The sequence below is a fragment of the Antedon mediterranea genome, chromosome 7 (genome assembly GCF_964355755.1).
Source record: "Antedon mediterranea chromosome 7, ecAntMedi1.1, whole genome shotgun sequence".
Classification (NCBI taxonomy): Eukaryota; Metazoa; Echinodermata; class Crinoidea; order Comatulida; family Antedonidae; genus Antedon; species Antedon mediterranea.
In genome coordinates this window covers 7,751,239-7,770,153 of record NC_092676.1, presented here as the reverse complement: position 1 = coordinate 7,770,153, position 18,915 = coordinate 7,751,239, and the positions used below count along the sequence as shown (strand labels likewise).

Here is an 18,915-nt window from a genome sequence, read left to right as displayed (position 1 = left end):
ATACAGTACAATACAATAATTCTACATTAAAAACAAGAATATTTCTTACAAAAAACGCTGCTCGCTTATTGTTATTGCTAAGGTCAAGTCTGGGGGTCACTTCATCACGCCTAGATACTTCAAGTATCCTATTACAAACAAAAACTTCAATGGACTGTTTTGATAATAATTCAATGATTATCTGACAGTGAATTATAGTAATATCATGGGACTCATAAATACCAGAAATGCTTTGGGATTTGTCATTACTCTTTTCCTAGCCGTTTTTTGGATTCAACAGGTGGTACCTATAAATTAAAGTCGAGTTTCCATTTTAACAAAAATGTCAAAGTGTAGTACTATACTGCTGCTTGATTTCATCTAATGAATGAGTCATCTCGTGTGACGTAGCGGGCTAGAGCAGCAGCGTGATAACAACCCACTGTAAAACCGTCTACATTATATGTATTCATTCCTTATGGATACTTTTTCCTTCATATTTGTTACGGGCTTCGCATGAGTCCGAGCGGTTTAATTATGTAGTCAGATTGGAGAAACGTCCGAGCGGTTTAATATATAAAGTTATCGGACAAAGATGAACATAAAAAATGCAGTAAAGTTAAAGTAAAAGCATATTTCTTTAATGAACAGGCCCTCTTGCTGACCTGTGTCTGTTCAGCTTCATACCAAAACTAAAACTAAACTTAAAACATATCATCTTAACTATTTAAAAAACCCACCCTGACTTCTGATTGGCCAACAATATTCTAAGTAGTTTGATAAGTTAGCCTTTTTCAAAAATTGAGACAAAATTACCGTTAACTTTGTCTGGGGCTTTTTTCTAGGCCACATGGTACCATTACATTATGATATGTGTAACTGTAGAGGAGTAACTAAAGGTTACTGGATAATAACCTCTATAGTATGAGTTATTATCACAATATTGTTTATTGTTTAGTTTATAGATTGTCTAATGAACTCATAAAAGCTGTAACAAACATATTTAATTACAAAATGCACAGTACCAAACCGAGTTATTTTCTATGGTTTTGTCCAACTTTTTAACCAATTATAGAGGGCGCTAAATAATTAGTCACGGGGGCGGCGCCCTCTCTCGGTGTCAAGTCGATCAGAAAACCAACATGTCTGCGCCCAGAGAAAAGCAACATGGTAAAATGAAAGGTAAGAAAGGCAATAAACACGAAGGAAAACCTGATGGTCGGGTTGGGAGACTAGACGAATCAACAATTGGTTATTATAGAAGAGTTTCTGATGCGCTGAAAGAAGGTTTTGAAGAAGAGGAACATCGAAGTAAGTTAATTATTCACATAAAAACGATAGGCTATTAGCCTAATAAGCTGTTTGATAATGATCAGATCAGCTTGATGATCCTGTCTCTGTTACTGGCATCCGAGTCATGGTCGTTTCGGCCTATTTCTTGTTTTATATGTTTTAATGTTATGCGCAACTAAAACGATTTGCGGAATTTGAAATTGCTTATGCCTAAGGATTTCTTTGCGCAATTTGATCAATCAAAATACTAGATTTAAATTGCGCATCCCATAATAACACTGAAACAGTGCCATATAATTTAAATATAAATAAAGTTTAATAATATAGGCAATACTATATTACTAGTAGGCCTACAGTAATAACTAATATAAAATATTATTTATAGCATGACTGAAAATATTAATAAGTCAATTAATTCATTATCAAAATTGACAAATTATTACTAAGTGCTGGTGGTAGGCCAAAAACAAGTAATGTTGATTGAATTTGATTTTTAAGGTGTATTTCTAAAAAATGTATTCAATGAATTGAAAGATAAAGAATTGGAGATTTCTCGGAACCAAACAGCCAGCCACATTCTCGAAGACTTATTGCAGTATGCAGATGCAAGTCAGATTGAAGAATTTATAAATGGAATAACAAAAGACCTTGAAACAGCTGTCCACGACAGATTTGCATGCCATGTGGTGCAAACGGCTCTCAGCAAGGCTGGGCATTTCATTCAATCTGGTGAAAACCGTTCGGCACTTTCAGAATTAATTTTGAAAATCTCAAAAGCATTTCTTGAATTTGTTGAAGATGTTGTGATAGATACGTATGCTAGTCACGTTTTTAAGACGATCATTGAGGTGTTAAGCGGTGTCAAAGTGACGGAAGAAGTTTCAAGGAGCAGATTGTCTCGCTCACAGCAGAAAGGTACTGCTTTTTCAAGTTTTATTAACCTGTTGTATTTTCCAGTTTTAAATTAAATATTAAAATTACACTGTTCATTTACTCTAAAATAAATTGCTTTTCTTTATTATTAGTAAATTATTAGCTTGTATATGTTTTGATCTTCTTCCCTCATTATCTTTTTTTACTGTTTTGAAAACCAATTATTTGTTTTAAAAGTAATCTGGAGTCTCTATCATACAAACCTCCTGGTTTCCCAAGAGACCCCATTTCATCATTTTCTTGAATCATTGTACATATTATTAATATTTTATTGTGATTTGATTAATAAATGTATTTGTTTTGTAACTTTAAGTTACCACAACTGAGAAATAATTAGTATATTAATAAACTTTACTTTAAAGAAAGAGTTGTTGCCTTCATTGACACTACCCAGGTACTATTATTGTATCTATCTGTTTTCTAGGTAAATCTGTGGAAGTTACCAATGCAGAAACTGAACAAGAACAATTGCCTGAGGAATTTGCAGAATATCTAAATGAATTTATATCCAAAATAAAGGAACTTCCTAATTTATCAGGTACTGTAGCTAAGTTTATACTTTTTTTATGTAGATAAATGACTCAAGTTAAATTTAATTATGATATAAAAATGTCAACTCTTCAATCATCATTTATAATAGTTTAGTACTTCATTTTAATCTCTTTACAATGGATTATAAAAGTGTTCCAAAAATGTTCATTTAAGTTTTTAACATGAAGTATATACTGTTTCATACTCTTTTAGTAAATTTCGGAGATTACAATAAAGCTTAATGGAACAGCCCTAAGAAATGGAAAAAATCCGCAAGTGGATACTTTTGTACAAAGGAAAAAGGAATTTAGGGGTTAATCGTTCACTAAGCCAAAACTGTTGATTTTTACTTTTCCGCTTGGCAGTATCATTCTTATATGATTATTGTATCGTAAATCATTGAAATTATGGAATATTTATTTTTTTTTTAACAATATTTAATGAGGGTGATTCATCCAGCTATTGCTGATCATTAGGGACCCTCAGAGGTTCACAAGACAAACACAAGATGCTCTACATAAACAAAGTCTTATTACAAGTCTTTGGGAGTGGAGTAATTTGGTCCTTAGTAAAAATCCTGACATGTGACGGGACTTGAACCCAGGACCCTTGGAGTGGTAGCCAAGCATCATAACCACCAAGCCACAACTCCACTCCGATATATTTCCTACAACATTTTTTTTACATTGATTTTTTAATTTGTTTTTCATGCTCATTGTTACCAAAACATTCAGACACAAGTTTATACAAGCTATGTACACAAACCAATAATGCGCTCTTTCCTTTTTTTTGTAGATGCCATTTAATTTTCTGATAGCTATAGCTTCAGCAACATATATATATAGGGCCTAGGTCCATCAATTACTACCCTCATAAATGGATTTCGTCTTATGATTCTGTGTTTTAGAGTTGCTTTTACATCCGGTAGCCAGTACTGTTTTAGAAGCTTTGCTGCTTGTGTTGCATTCTACAGATGAAACAAAATGCCAAAAGCTCAGTAAAGTGGTCCTAAAGAGATGTAGTAACGTGTTGCAGAAAACAGAGTCACCTACTCAAGACAGGTACAAACACAATCTTACAATAGATTTTATGCTGAATTATATCACAAAAAATACACTTCTCTTTAGATTAGTTAAGATAACTTTTTTTCGTCCACAATACAAGTGGAAATAATGGATTGGTACTTGTCTCATACAAAGTTCAGTAACGCAAACACAAATATCAAAACTTCTATCCTAAACTTATCAATATTATCAAGTCATAAAGTCGTCATCAACAAAATATAAAAATATATTCTGCTTTACTAAAAATAAAGACAATTTATTCACCCACGTGATTTAAAAAGTTTTATTTCCCAGTTGGATTACAATATTGAACATTCAGCCCTTAATTTTACAATTTTCAGGCCCTGGGTTTCTATTTAAAATCCTGGATCTGCATTTGTATTTCTACCAGTATCGATAAAATTACTAAAAAGGCAATTTGAGGTGTTATGTACCGGTCCATCATCTCTCGTACAAATAAGTTTCGTAACAGCTTTTATCCAGCTTCCATTCTGGCCCTGAATGCTTGTCCGTATACCGTACGAGAGTGATGTGACACTTTGTAATTATTTATCTATTTTTGTATCTCGGAGCAAACATAATTTCTATGTATATTTTATATGCAAATGACAATAAATGGAAGTAATTTTCCACTCATTAATGAATGAAGGAATAACATGACGAGTACTTTACACTTCTCACGTTTTTTTTCAGCAAACCACCTCTGCTGATGGTGGACACAATCGGCAGTCACTTGCTGGAGATTCTTATTCGGGTTTCATCTGAGAAGGAATTCCGCAAGCTGTACAAGAAACACTTCGCTGGATGTCTTGCACCTATAATGTTACACACGATAGCAAATCATATTGTGCAGACGATATTGCAGAAAGTTAGCACAGAAGAACAGGTACAGTAAAGGCCATTTATCTTATATAATTATCGATGATAACTAGATAAATATGGTTTTTCTTACATGAAACAAAAGAAATTAGGAAATATATATTCTAGAACTATAGGATAACCATTTAAGGCCCATTCACACTGGGACGATAACGATCTACGATAAATAGATAAACATGCATTTTTCCTACACAAAACAAAAGAAATCCAACAACTGTTCATCCTAAAACTATAGAATAACCATCTATGCTGCCTTTGGTGAAAATAATATTTTCACAAGTCCAATAAAATGACGTCATGATTTAAAATAGTAAGACCCATAATATCGTGGTGATACAACGATTTTATTGTTTTTATGGATCATGAAGTCATTTTATTGGATTTACAAAAATATTATTTTTATCAAAGACACAATAACTGGTTATCCTATAGTTCTAAACGGAAAACTTTCGTAATTTTTTTGTTTTATGCAAGAAAAATTTATGTTTATCTATTTATCATCGATCGTTATCCTCCTAGCTAGTGCAAATGAGTCTTTAGGCTGCCTTTGATCAAAATAATATTTCCACATGTCCAATCAACGTCATGATTAGTAAGAGCAATAATATCGTGACTATACAACTATTTTATTACTAATTTAATAAATTTAAAATTTTGCCAAGTATAGTAATTGCTTTGCTTTGTTGTTCGCACGATAGTGCATACAATTTTGAAGATTTTTTGGTGCCTATTGAAAGTCAAGAAAATTAATAATCATTAATAACTTTTGTAATTTGTACTCTTTTAACATGGGCCGAAATATCAACATGCGCCCTCTTTGGCAATATTTTCCAAGTACTTAACTCGGTTTCTAAGTGCTTATTGATTATGATGTCATTTGATTGAATTAAAACAACTTTATTAAAATACATTATCATTCTCTTCTTAGCTTGAAATGATATTTGATGAGATGTACAACCACTTTGAGGATCTGCTTGCTGTTAATCATATCCAGGTTTTACAGAGGCTAGCTGAAGCTTGTGTCAGAGTTGGCATTAAACAAAGTATGAAAACAACAATTAAGAATTGTGCTAATATACAGTTTATATATTGTTGTATAGTACATACATTTTGTTTAAACCTATTTTCGTCAATGTTACTGCTATTTCTCCCAGTTTATATAGAGCTACAGTATTCAATTTTTATAGTATGATGTATTTTAAGAAACAGTTTATCTCCTATAGTAGTTGTAGTACTGTAAATCTACTAATACATTTATTACGCAAGTAGGTTTTGCATATTATTGTGAGGGCGTGTGACGCATTGTGTTGCGTGTTGGACTATTGATGATAAGTTCAAAGCCCGTCACATTGCTTGTATCCTTAGGCAAGATACTTTACTTAAGTTTGCCTGTCTCTACCCAGGTGTACAAATGGGTACCTGGTATAGGTCAAAACTGGCTGTAGCATTATATGAGTATCTATCCATTTGGTTTGATCTAAAACATTAATGCGGTAATAATGTGAAGCACTTAGAGGCTTTGTGCATTAAGCGCTATATAAGAACGACGTATACAGTCAACTCTCCCAAACTCCGGAAAACAGGTTTTCACGCTAAACCGGCCGTTTGTGTAAGTCCCAAAAATTTGCATATTCTTACTGTACAAAAAATCCATTCCGAAAACCGACTCTCAATTCCGAATATCGACCAAATTATTCAGTCAAGAACAATAGAATTACCAAACGCCCAGTTCAACGATGTATTGAACTTAAGTTTACCAAAAATAACAACATCGATGACTCCATTAACACCTATCAATCAGAAAACAAAGCCATTCAGTTTGTTAGCGTTACCGCATGTCCGATCTGACCTTCCACCGTAGATTATATATATAAAGTTCTTACACTAACCTTACATCTTTCAGATGAATTCATTGAAGGTCTGTTGACAGCTTTTCATTGCTACGACCCCAAGTCTAAACAGACGAGTTGCATTACGCTTTTATGTTCATTGAAAACGTATGATGTGTACTATGGCACCAACGAGGTACAGTATTTTGGTATTAAACGGTCACAATCACAAAATGCTATACGCAGCATACATTTCATATCAGTATTTCAATTGTAAAGAAGGAATTTTTCTAATCTAAAGTTGTTCCTTGATATAATATAACAAAGTAGGTTATAAATTATCATGTAGAGGTTAAAGGTTAATGATAATCCACTGAGAAGTCTTCAGACATCTCTGCTTCAGCTGCTCCTTTTAATTCCTTAACACTTTGACTGCCAAACACGAAGATCTTCGTTTTTGGAAACACAACGCTTGACTGCCAAAAACGAAGATCTTCGTTTTTCGCGTTTTTTTACGAAATCCGGTAGATAGGTTAATTATTGGTATATACTAAAAATATGAACACTATATTCGGTCTGGACCGTCAATATTTTACAATTTGAAAGTAACTAATCTGGTTACGAACGACTGTCAAAATGGTACCTGTCGAAATAACAAACACCGCGCATCACAGTAGCGCGTAGAGCGATGGCTTGGCGCATTGTGTATCGGTCGCGCGCTAGCTATGCCGCCGAAGCATTACAAAGGTTTTTGTGGATTGACACGTTTGTTTGTTATCTGAATAAAAAATAATGGAGTCATTTTCAATATGAAGTCTTTAATTTTATTATTGTATGTATACCCTAATTGTTTTGGTGTTTTACTGAAAGTGACCGAGTTTCACGCAACAAACTTGTTTTGAAATGGTATGGTTATTATCATCAGTTTATTATCTCTTAGGCCTAGGCTAGTAGTACTAGGCTATAGCCTAGCCCTAGTCGTAAAACGGTTCCGGACCAACTTTAGGCCTGGTTAACTAGGCCTGGTGTCTTTACTATGTGGATTTTGGCGAAACATTGATGTAAGATTTATGATTTATAAAATGTAATACATTTTTCGATAGTGATAACTTGTTTTTATAGGCCTATCGGTGCCGTGTAAGTAACTTTTTCGTTGTTTGTTGATCTCACCAGGCGATATTTTCATATTGTGATGTCTTGCACAAAATCGCGATTATCTCGACTTTCTTGCGCGAAACTACGAAAAATTCAAAAAGTGGGTTACTTTCATTTTACTATTACGATTTACATATTGCGATTTAAAAATCGTTCTTGGTACCATTGTAAAGCTAAAATCTTTATGATTATTTTAGTCTAAATTACATATAAATTAGATCACATACATGGTTTCAATCAGCTTTAATAAAAACATCGAATTGGGCTAAAAACGCTGGCGGTGGCAGTTTCTAACTGGAAAAACCTCTGGCAGTCAAAGTGTTAAAAAGGATTTTCCAGAGAACAGAAGTAATGATACGATACGATATTATTTATTGTCATTTTAACAACAAGGTATAAACGAAATTTGGTTGGTTGGTTTAAATTTTGATTTACATACAATATACAATGAATTAAAAAAAAAGCGTTCAACTATTGAATCTAAAGATTTCAATTAAATAAGTGAATACAATTATAAACAAATGATTGTCGGCAGCGTTTAGTGTTTTGATTCAGTGTAGGTACCTAGTTTTAAGTTTAAATATATTTGTGATTATATGGACTATTTTTCTCAATTTAAAATTGGAATTATTTTATAGGAAGAAACTCCGAAGCCTGTCTCGCTTCCATTCAACATTCAAGGCTCTCTGCTGCTTCAGCAAATGTTCAAATTCAAGAACTGCAAAACAATCATTTCAAGTCTCTTAGCTATGTCACCAGATGACCTTGTTGCTATGGCATGCAATTCATGTGGCAGCCATATTATCGATGCATTCTTACAATGCGCAGTTGTTGGTGAAAAGAAAAGGGAGCAATTTGTTCAGAAGCTACAGGTGAGTGCACATAACCTGAAAACATCATTTTTGCCTATAGACATTTCCAAGGGTGGCTTTTGAAAATGACAGCACAAAATGAATTATGTTTAAACACCATCCCTGTTCTTGTTCTGAGAACACCCCTATTAAGCTGCTTTCACATTGTGGCCATATTCGGTCCGGAGCCCTGAAAATAATATCGGGAGCATTGAGTGTGGTTTCACATGGAGTAGGAATTTAGTTATTCAGTGTCAAACGAGGTTCACTGTTTATTGGTCAAAAGAAAAAATCATACGATTTCAGGGAACAAATGGCTTCTTGATACATCACTCTGAATTCAGAGTCCAAATCTGGTATGGATTCAAATTGTACGATTTAGGTGTGTACGATGCTTCACCACTAAACTCATTTCCCACAATATTTTTCTGTGGGTGCATGTGAAAGCAGCTTTAAGGGGACACTACTGTATTTTCATTTTAAATTAATCATTACATTTTTTCTAGGGGAATTTAATGAAACTATGTTGTGATAAAAATGGCAGCCGGACAATTGATACAATGTGGAAATTTGCCAACTTGAAAATTAAATTCATAATCATCGAAGAATTGGCGCCAAAAGATCGCCTTCTGCAGTCGGACCGTTACGGCCGGTTCATTTTCAAGAATCTTGCCGTTGACCTGTTCAAGAAAAAGAAGAATGAATGGAAAGAACTACAAAATAGGGAGATTCGTAAACAAAGAATGTTAAAGGAACTTGTATCGGACTGTGTTGAAGTAAAAGGTAATACAGGAGGTCAAGTTCAATATTGAATATCGAAACGTGGCAGGCTATAGGCGCTTGACCTTTGACAAGATCGCCTAAAATTTATAATTTAAAATTACAATACTTAGTATTGTCTATTCAGGAATAGCTGCTCCATAGTCTCCTTGCTTTTCTTCTTTATATCTTATTCTTATTAACTCAAAATTATTTATACTAACAAACATTACTATGTATATGCCTAGTGTGTTATCATTATTGACATAATTTCATTAAACATCCACATACAGTAACATTTTTTCAATCTTCTATCAACTAAAAGTCGTAGTTAGTCATGTCTCAGGTCACATTCTATGGTCACCGTTCAGATAGGCTACTACATCAGTACTTCTATGAATGGATGACTAGTTGGTGACAAGAACGCTAGTTGGTCATACCCAGTACCGTTTTGATTTTATGATCTTTCGGGAAACCACCTCACGACATTAAAGAGCCTTGGCTGAAGACTATTCAGGAGACACTTTCCTGTGAATAATATGTTGTTCTTCTAAATGCTTCACATTTTTACCCTGGTAATATTTTTGGGATCAAACGCGTATAGAAACATACTTACATAATACAGCTAGAAATTTGCGCAAATTTGTGTCTTGATCTAACCAGGTACCCATTTATACACCTGGGTGGAGAGAGGCAAACGCAAGCAATGTAGCAAGAGTTGGATTCACAATCAGTAATCCAACACCCTTTGGATCCATGGATTTCTATTGTTCCATCTAATCTGTCAATACAATCTTCTTCCTTTTTGGTAAATCTCTGTCTACACTATCAAACTTTATTCGACAAAAATAATGTGATGTGCTCATATATGGAGATGATGACATCACTACTATATTTGGGAACTAGTTTGATAGTGTAGACAGAGCGTTATATGTCCCTTCAGTTCTGTTGTGTTGAGTTTTTAATTTCAATTTTGTATCAACAGAAAAAAGGGATGAACAAGAGGAAGTGAGGAAAGAAGAGTTGGTATGTATATCACTGTTTTGTTTTGTGCCATGTATTCATTTAAAAAAAAAAACGCAGACAAAATCCTGTCTTCGGGAATCGCCCTAAAACTATGAGGATTATCTTATGTAGGTTAGAACTGATGCGAGTGACCAAATTGGGGAGATATTTGATGGGATTGCTAAGAAAAAAAAGACGAAAAGTAAAGTGCTTGATGAAGAGGATGTACTTGAACCAAAAAAGAAGAAAAAGAAAAAATAATATACAGTAGCAAGAAAAACACATTTTAAAATGAAGATTTAATTTTTTTTTGTAAAAAAAATAAATTAAATACTCTATGAATACCATTACAAATACCATTTTTGATAACACAAAATTCTGGTGTTCCAATAGGTCCAAACTGGCCCATAGTTTGTATGTCTACAATAATAGCAACATTTCCTGGCGTGCCAATCAAATATGGAGCTGTCTATTTGATTTACATGCTCATATATTTCAGTGAGTGTGCAATATGACTGTTAGACTCAATAGCTGGGGGCCTGTTTGAATCATGATTGTCAGAGTTTTCTTGTAAATAACTAAAAGTATTTCATCCTGGTAAATCATTGTCCTTTTTCTTCTTCATTGTCCTCTGTGTCATAATCATGATGTACATCTATTTGTCCAAACACTCTCTGTAACATTTTCAACGTCTGTTGCTGAATGTTGTCAACATACTCTGGTGGACAATAGTCATCATAACTTGATCTGTAAGAATAATTTAATATTAAAAATACTGTACGTTTATAATGTGGAAAATGTCAATATTCATTAGAGCGAGTCAATCCAATCTGTACTAAAACTAGCAATGGTCAGCTAAACCTTTAATAAGAGACCACCTCATAAGCTTTATGGGCCTGGAAAGTATAATATCTGTGCATACAAGACTGTTCATACTAATATTGTGGTAAATATCCTGCTTTGTGCAACTACCTCTCATAAGCGACCACCTCTCATAAGGGACCTGAAAGTATATCTGTACATACAGGCTCTTGCCTACTAGTACTACACAGGTAAATACAGTATTCCACAATTACAGTGGTGCAACGCAAAGGCCTGAAGGATCTGGTTAAGGGACCCTAAGTAGGCCTCCAATGCTGAAAGCCTCTGGACGTTGTTTAGCTTTTAGCCTACATTACAGTACTATAATTACCTTGACATTGTAATCAAAGTAGGGCTTGGTAACTTGGCAATCAACGATTCTGCCACAGTCATTAAGCTCTTTATCTCCTCCTCTGTGCTGATATGATGAGGTAGCTCAGGATCGGTGTTGTCACATGACATACCAGCAGAGTGTATCAGCTCCCAGTCTGGGGTCTCTGGACTTGTTTCACGTATACTGGTAATAAGTTGACTTATATCTGAATAACAACTGAATGAAATAATGTATTGAATACAGTAGGACAATTTCTGATGAAGGAATGAGTGGCCGAGCGGTTAAGACAGTGGAACCGTAATCCATTGCCATAACATCGGCAATGGTTCGAGGCTCACTTGCTCCATGGTTCTGGTGGTAGAACAAGTCCTATAAACTGTAGGTCTAGTGTATGCATATTGCTCGTGTGCACTTTAAGAACCTAGTACATCTTTCGAGACGAGTAGGGGGTTACCCCGGTGTACTAGTTCACACACACACACTGTCTAGTTGGCTGCTGATGACATAATGTCACCCTTAGGGGAGACGAATGTTGTTGAAAAGGTGTAACATCTAAGTGATCTGATCTTCATGAAATAGCGCTATATAAATGTCGCATTACAACAGTGCAGTATATGTTTTAAGGCCTTAGAAGCAGAAGGCTAGATCGTCAACACCAATGCATTAGAATCACGAAACGTGTCCACCTGTAGATTGTTTCTCTTCAATATGGCTGCTACAAATCAACCAATCGGGCACAGCAATATAACTGCGCTGCACATTAATTCTTTGTGGCGATAGGGAGCTAAGAGCAAGTTAATGGACACTTTCTTGGGTCTTGAAGGCATTCCCTTAAAGAATTAAATTGAAGTATTAAATAGTAGTAAATGTAATGCAGGAAAAATAATAAAAAACATACTTAAACTGCTTTATTTCATTGGTAAGTGGAATGACCTTAAGGTCAGCCTTCAACGCAAGCTCCAACTCTATCAATTGTCTTGTTCTAACTTTCTGACATTCATTTACTGCACTTATTGAATCGTCAGCGGGTCCTATAAAGTCATAAAGATTCTTGAGAACGTCATACTGTTCCTGGAAATTGAACGATTTGATTAAATAAATTGAATACGGTATTGTCTTTATCCAAGTATACCCATTATTTGCTTTTAACGTATAGTTATACAGTTGATCTCATCTTCCTTTACTGTGCAGACCAGTGGGGTATAGTTGCACATGTGGACTAGACTAGACGCTACATACACCTTGTTGGACAGTCATCATTCGTCTTCTTAACATAGGCCAATATGGATTAGCACACCAAGTAAACACCCTGTTCAGAAAGATGTGCACACTGGACCTATTGTTTTACTGTATTTGTTCGAATAAATGCCCCGCTTTAAATAACCGCCTCCCTTGAATAGACGCACCCCAATACAATAGAAAATCATTTTGAACAAATTCTCAACCATCACAACCAATCCCCCCCCCCCCCACTAATATTGTATTACAACAAATTTCTATTTGTAGTAGAATTCATTGATTGACATGATCCACAATTTACTAAGCGTTTTTGTATTTTATCACGTCTCGATATTAATTATAATTGTATTTTTTCATATCTAGGGGGTATTTATTTGATTTCACATGTTACCATGACACCCAAAAAAATAAATGCCTCCCCCAGATAAATGCTTTTAGACAATAAACAATTTTAAAATTGGTAGTTTTAATTTACATTTCACTTACCTCTGTATACATGTCTCGAAAGGGATTTTTCGTAGAGAAAAAGTCCAAGTCAATATCCAGTAAATATGCCTTACTGCCCTCTATTGCTTTCGAAATGACCTCAAACATCTTTTCTGTGGTGTTTGTGTCATGAAATTTGTCGTCAACAATTGAAGTTTGTTCGAATTGAGTTTTTGATGAAATATTATTTGACAGACTAGAGTGAGGTTTGTTAGACATATTTAGGGCAGCATCCTTAATCATTTCTTTCTCACTTTTGTCTTCACTATAAACCTTATGAGTATGAGTATCAGTAACAGATTTTGATTGGTTACCAGCTTGATCATTCTGAGTACCATCAGATACAGGACTTATAGTTTGATGTTTTTTAATATTTCGTTTTTTATTTATTTCTTTAGTGATTCTTTCAAGTTCTTTAAATGTCGCCCTCTTTAGAAGAGGTGTTTCCATGTCGACCACGCTCACTTTAACTTCTTTCACATTCTCCAGTTCATCTTTTGTTGCAAAGAGCACATCGCTTAAGAAGTATGAATCTGGCCAAGTAACTCTAGAAAATAAATTGCTTAAAATTAAGAATTTATTGATTACATAAATGACAAAATAATTTCGTATAGAGTAATACCTCTTCCAGATCTCTGGAGTACATTTATTTATTTATACAACTTCTCACTAAGATGTACATTAAAAAAAATAGACTTAACACACATTTCAGTGAAGGATGGGACCAACAAGTGATAACACCTCTAAAATGGTCCAGCCTCAATTACATAATGAGCCCAGTGTGTGACGGGGGCTGTGTGTGCGTGTACTTGTACACTGTGGTAACCCCCTACTTGATGTACTAGGTTTTTTAAAGTGCACATGAGCTAGATGTGTACACTAGACTTGCGGTTTATATTCCCTTATCTGAGAAGACACGTTCTACCACCAGAACCATGGAGCAAATGAGCCTCTTGCCGATGTTATGGCTACGTAATTATGGTTGTACTGTCTAGAACCATTCAAAACTCATACTCCAGACCATCTGTGTTTTATATGGCATGCACCCCTGTGTGGTTAAACTCTAGAGGAAAAAGCATTCTTAATCTTAGTGTCTTTATAGAGTTACCTTATTTTCTGTGATTCTGCATGTGTTCCTATGTGAAATGATGTTTGTCCAACCTCTAGTTGATTGGCCCAGGGTGGCTTCACCCAAACCACATGTTGCAGATGCCCTGCAAACATGGCAGGCATTATCCAATTCTCAATAGATAAACTCCTATAAAACAAATAAAATTTGCATAACCAGGTGCAACAGTCAAGGTTCTTTTTTTTCTGATTACCCATAAACCTGGTTCTGGTGGTAGAACGTGTCTTCTCAGATAAGGGAATATAAACCGCAAGTTCAATATTGAATATCGAAACGTGGCAGGCTGAAGGCGCTTGACCTTTGACAAGATCGCCTAAATTTTTAATATAATATTAACTTTACAATACTTAATGTTGTATATTCTGGTACAGCCGCTCCATAATCTCTTTGCTTTTCTTCCTTATATCTATATTTTTAATTTATACTAACAAATATCTTTTTTTATTAATGTAATAATAATAATATATCAAAAATGTATTAAATAATATTCATCGCATAATATGCAATCTACGATAATTTAATTAATTGATATAACAAATTTATTAAATACATAACATCATTGGAATAAAAAGAACAAATCACATATCTACACATAATCATAACATCGTATACTCTATCTCTAACAATTCATTCAATCTTCTATCGACTAAAGCCGAAGTATAGTCGTTATCTCGGGACCGTTCTATGGCCACCACCAGGTAGGCTTACTTCATCAAAGCTTCTATGAATGGATGTACTGGTTGGGAGCAGAAAAACTAGTAGACCATACCCAGTACCGTTTTGATTACGATCAATCGGGAAATTACCTCACAACAAAATAATAATTATATAAAGCATACTAATTAGTACACATTATTTAAGAAGCATGTTTTAATTATATTATTAGACAGATACGCATGTGATGTGGCCTGGAGAGCAGTGACATAACGGCTATGAGCGCTCACTGGCTAAACCCATAGGCCACAGAGCATGAGCAGTCCAATGCAACTACCCAGCATTGGCTGGCCCGTTAGGAGTGCTAAACCAGGGGCCTTTGCGCCCACTGGTGGTGTTGCCAATGGGTTGCTCATACAGTGTCGGTCAAGCTCATCTTACTCAAACAGAGCTTGCTTGTTGCAGACAATATTAGATTTCATATCTGTTGCAATCATAAGATCTGGGTGTGCATCAAAGTGTACCATCACCATTCCATCCAATGGAAGATGCCTGGATCCTATGGCACGGTAAATATGTGGCAAAGCCTGCGGAAAAAAGGTAAACACACATTAAAGATATTGATAAGTGTGAGAAAGCATACACAATTAAATGTCAGCGTATATTGCTTGACTTGATGGATCTCATTTTAAATATTTGACCTATAAATATTTTTCTAGATATATTTAAAATCCTTTTTTGTAATGAATGAAAACAATCTAGGTCTAGTATATAGGCCATATTTTAATAATTGTTGACACATGGCCACTAATAAACACTTTTTCTGGTCACGATGGGCTGGCTGCAGCCAGTAAACCCAGGAGTAATACTAATAGTAGATTAGGCCTAAACCTCTATACTGCCTATCTATAATATATAGAGTATCCTACTACAGTAGCTAGTACTCTACTACTACTAGTATAGGCCTATAGTAGTACTAAGGCCTAGCTATGCCTACTATACTATAGGCCTAGCCTAGTAGGCCTAACTTGTCTGGTGGTGCAGTAAGTAAAGTTGGTCGTGCTAGTTTACAATAATTACATGTGATATTATTTAGGCACATTCAATGGCGTTACCTCTTGGTGATTTTCTACTATGTAGACAGGCATGCATTTGTAATTTTTCAGCATTTTTTAAAGAGATACATTTACCACCACACCAATCCAATGCTTGCTCCAATTATTAATGAAAGGGAAATCCCCTTTTTTGCAACAGAGTACCTAGCTGGTAATAGGTGGCGCTCGACCGGAATTCTAGCAGTTGTTTTACATGCTTTTTAGAGTCCCTGGTGCATGCAACAATAGTGCTTTTATTTGTAATTGATAAAGTAAGCTTTTGGTATTATAGTTGCATGATTTAACTAGTTAAATAAATTACATGTCATTTGTAGAATCATTCACCATTGGTCTACTTAAATTTAATATACTGGGTTTTAACCAATCAATCTCAGCTCAGTTAAATAGCCACCAGCAACTCTTGCAAAATTATTTTTTTACCTCCATCTTGGTGAAAGTGATCTAAGATTAGAACTATTCCAACCTTTTTTTAACCACAGAAATTAATTATCTACAATGGAGAAGCATGAGGTTGTTCCTGATGTTCTAGATAAGGTTCCTGCTCAGATTCTTGAGGTCAAATATGGTGAACTTGTGGTTGACCTTGGTACAGTTCTTACCCCAACACAAGTAAGTTTGCAAATATACAGGTGATCCTACTTCCTGATATATGCTCTACATTGAATGCATTAGGGTAGCAATGAAACACCAACAAAATAAATCACACTTTGAAGAAGTTTTAAAAATGATTAATTACCACAGAATTTAAGGTGTGCCTTCATAATAGTAATGTATATCTTTTTTTTGGCGGGGGGGGGGGGGGGGGGAATATTTACTTCGCACACTGCAAAATCCAAACAATTTTTGGCACACTGCAATTATGTAAAATATTTACGTTTAATTTATGATTTAATGCAGATAACGAAGTAAAAAATAAAAGTTAGACTAGAAACAACATTTTAAATTACGTAAACCTGTACTATATTACTTTTAATATCAGGTGCAAAATCCACCAACTCACCTCAACTGGATAGCTGAAGATGGTGCACTTTATACGATTATAATGACTGACCCTGATGCGCCAAGTCGAAAAGATCCAAAATTCAGAGAGTGGCACCATTGGATGGTGGTGAATGTACCTGGGAATGATGTAACTAAAGGGGAGACCTGGTCTGAATATATTGGAGCTGGACCCCCACAGGACACAGGTATACAACATTATAATATTTGGTCATGAGATTTTTGCTTTGCATTGAATTTTATTTTTGTCTCAGAGCAACAACATTTTCTGTATATATGGTATTATAATGTAAATGATTGTACACCTGAAAAAAAAAAAAAAATTTTTTTTTAAATTTTAATTTAATGCTTTTGTTAAATATGCCATTTTAATGTCACATAATGGTGACACTAAAAAAAAAATTAATTGTTTACCTAAAAATCTGTAATTTAAAGAAAAAAAAAGTCAATGGGGGTTTTTTGTTTGAATTAAACCGTTTATTTTATTCTGAAAACATCTGTAATTTTGTTTATGGAGGTGATTCATTTGATTAAATGGCCTATTTGAAGTCTTATTGATCTTAATTTTATTTATTTTTTTTTTATTTCATCTTTTATAAAATAGAAATGATATTACAACTGATTAAAGTATAAATATATTTTATTTATTAAGACTAGACGTTTTTAATTTTCTGTTTTTTTCGTTATTCTGGCAGGCTTACACAGATATGTGCTGATCGTTTACAAACAACAAGGAAAGCTAGTTCCAACAGAAGCTAAGCGTAGAAAACATCCAGATACCCGAGCAAGCTGGAACGTACGTAATTTTGCCAAATCTAACGCACTCGGAGAACCCGTAGCTGCTAATTTCTTTCAAGCGGAATTTGATGAATACGTTTCGAAACTTTATAAAGAGTTTCAAAATAACTAAATTTACAGCAGTTTCTGACTTTCTGAGCAATATACTCTTTGAAATAAAATGTTTTTTTTGCGCAAAGATAAATAAATGAAATGAAAATGAATCATGTCTGAAAATGCCTTGAAAATGTACACTTTAAAAAGGTATTGTCCACCTAAAAAAATAATTCTTACAAAAATTTAATGTCACATAATATGGTAGTTATCCACATTGACCAAAAATTAAATCGGAAAAAATGTATTTACCTGAAAAACCAGCCAATGGGATTTTTTTACTGATATTATTTTATTGTCCATAGTAATATAAAAAAAGGAAATACCATTTGAAACTGGCATGAAATATAAAAAAAAAAATAGATATACTATAAAAATTCAAAAGAATAGAATTTAACCATTTATTTTGTCGTTTTTAGTGGAAACATTTTTTCCTCGCTTTTTTTCTAAGGAAGTGATTAACTTGAATAAAACTACAAAGTAACCTATTCAAAGTCTGATTTAATTAATTTTCATTGTTCATGTTTTCGGCCTACAATATACATCTTTTAACTAGCAACAGTATAAAAACCACAACATTCTATCCAACAAAGGTAATATGATGATAGTTGTAATTAAAATAAACACATAGTCCGTGCTTTATTTATGAATAGACCTTATTATTGGTCTTTATTGCTCACTTTCAAGAAAATGAAGCATGGAAACCATTTTTACATTGAGGTAAACAAATAAGTCACACATGCATGCTACTTAGGTGGTAACCACAACTTACCATGTGAACACACCTCTAGTGCCTAAGGCATTTGGCCTACCAAGTAAATAGTACAGTAGGACTTTTCATAATATAGCACTCTCTGGCATTCTTTAGTGATTAGTATAGTTTGATATGAGAACACAACAACAAAATGAGCCAAGCCATTATGATTCAA

At 34.3% G+C, this 18,915-nt stretch overlaps 3 protein-coding genes across 5 annotated transcripts; 2 read left to right on the top strand and 1 right to left on the bottom strand.

Moving 5' to 3' along the window:
- The first annotated feature begins 1,133 nt into the window (after positions 1-1,133).
- On the top strand, positions 1,134-10,578 carry LOC140054125 (nucleolar protein 9-like). The gene is made up of 11 exons (XM_072099004.1): positions 1,134-1,290; positions 1,771-2,187; positions 2,630-2,743; positions 3,644-3,797; positions 4,494-4,686; positions 5,608-5,722; positions 6,583-6,704; positions 8,302-8,535; positions 9,021-9,297; positions 10,259-10,299; positions 10,411-10,578. The coding sequence occupies exons 1-11, from the start codon at positions 1,155-1,157 to the stop codon at positions 10,537-10,539; spliced, it is 1,932 nt and encodes a 643-aa protein (XP_071955105.1). The 5' UTR covers positions 1,134-1,154; the 3' UTR covers positions 10,540-10,578.
- Positions 10,579-10,880: 302 nt separating this feature from the next.
- Positions 10,881-16,258, bottom strand: LOC140054126 (UPF0489 protein C5orf22 homolog). 2 transcript variants are annotated; one of them, XM_072099006.1, is made up of 7 exons: positions 16,097-16,258; positions 15,423-15,568; positions 14,307-14,456; positions 13,199-13,745; positions 12,372-12,544; positions 11,471-11,689; positions 10,881-11,025 (listed from the first exon to the last, which is right to left on the bottom strand). In XM_072099006.1, exons 1-7 carry the CDS (start codon positions 16,148-16,150, stop codon positions 10,881-10,883), a joined length of 1,434 nt encoding a protein of 477 aa, XP_071955107.1. In that variant the 5' UTR covers positions 16,151-16,258. The 2 variants fall into 2 exon arrangements, with proteins under 2 accessions (XP_071955107.1, XP_071955108.1); XM_072099007.1 differs by lacking the exon at positions 14,307-14,456.
- Positions 16,259-16,288: 30 nt separating this feature from the next.
- LOC140054127 (protein D3-like) lies at positions 16,289-18,859 on the top strand. 2 transcript variants are annotated; one of them, XM_072099008.1, is made up of 4 exons: positions 16,289-16,347; positions 16,576-16,705; positions 17,076-17,283; positions 17,791-18,850. In XM_072099008.1, the coding sequence occupies exons 2-4, from the start codon at positions 16,592-16,594 to the stop codon at positions 18,003-18,005; spliced, it is 537 nt and encodes a 178-aa protein (XP_071955109.1). In that variant the 5' UTR covers positions 16,289-16,347; positions 16,576-16,591; the 3' UTR covers positions 18,006-18,850. The 2 variants fall into 2 exon arrangements, with proteins under 2 accessions (XP_071955109.1, XP_071955110.1); XM_072099009.1 differs by lacking the exon at positions 16,289-16,347 and having other exon boundaries at positions 16,589-16,705; positions 17,791-18,859.
- Positions 18,860-18,915: the final 56 nt, after the last annotated feature.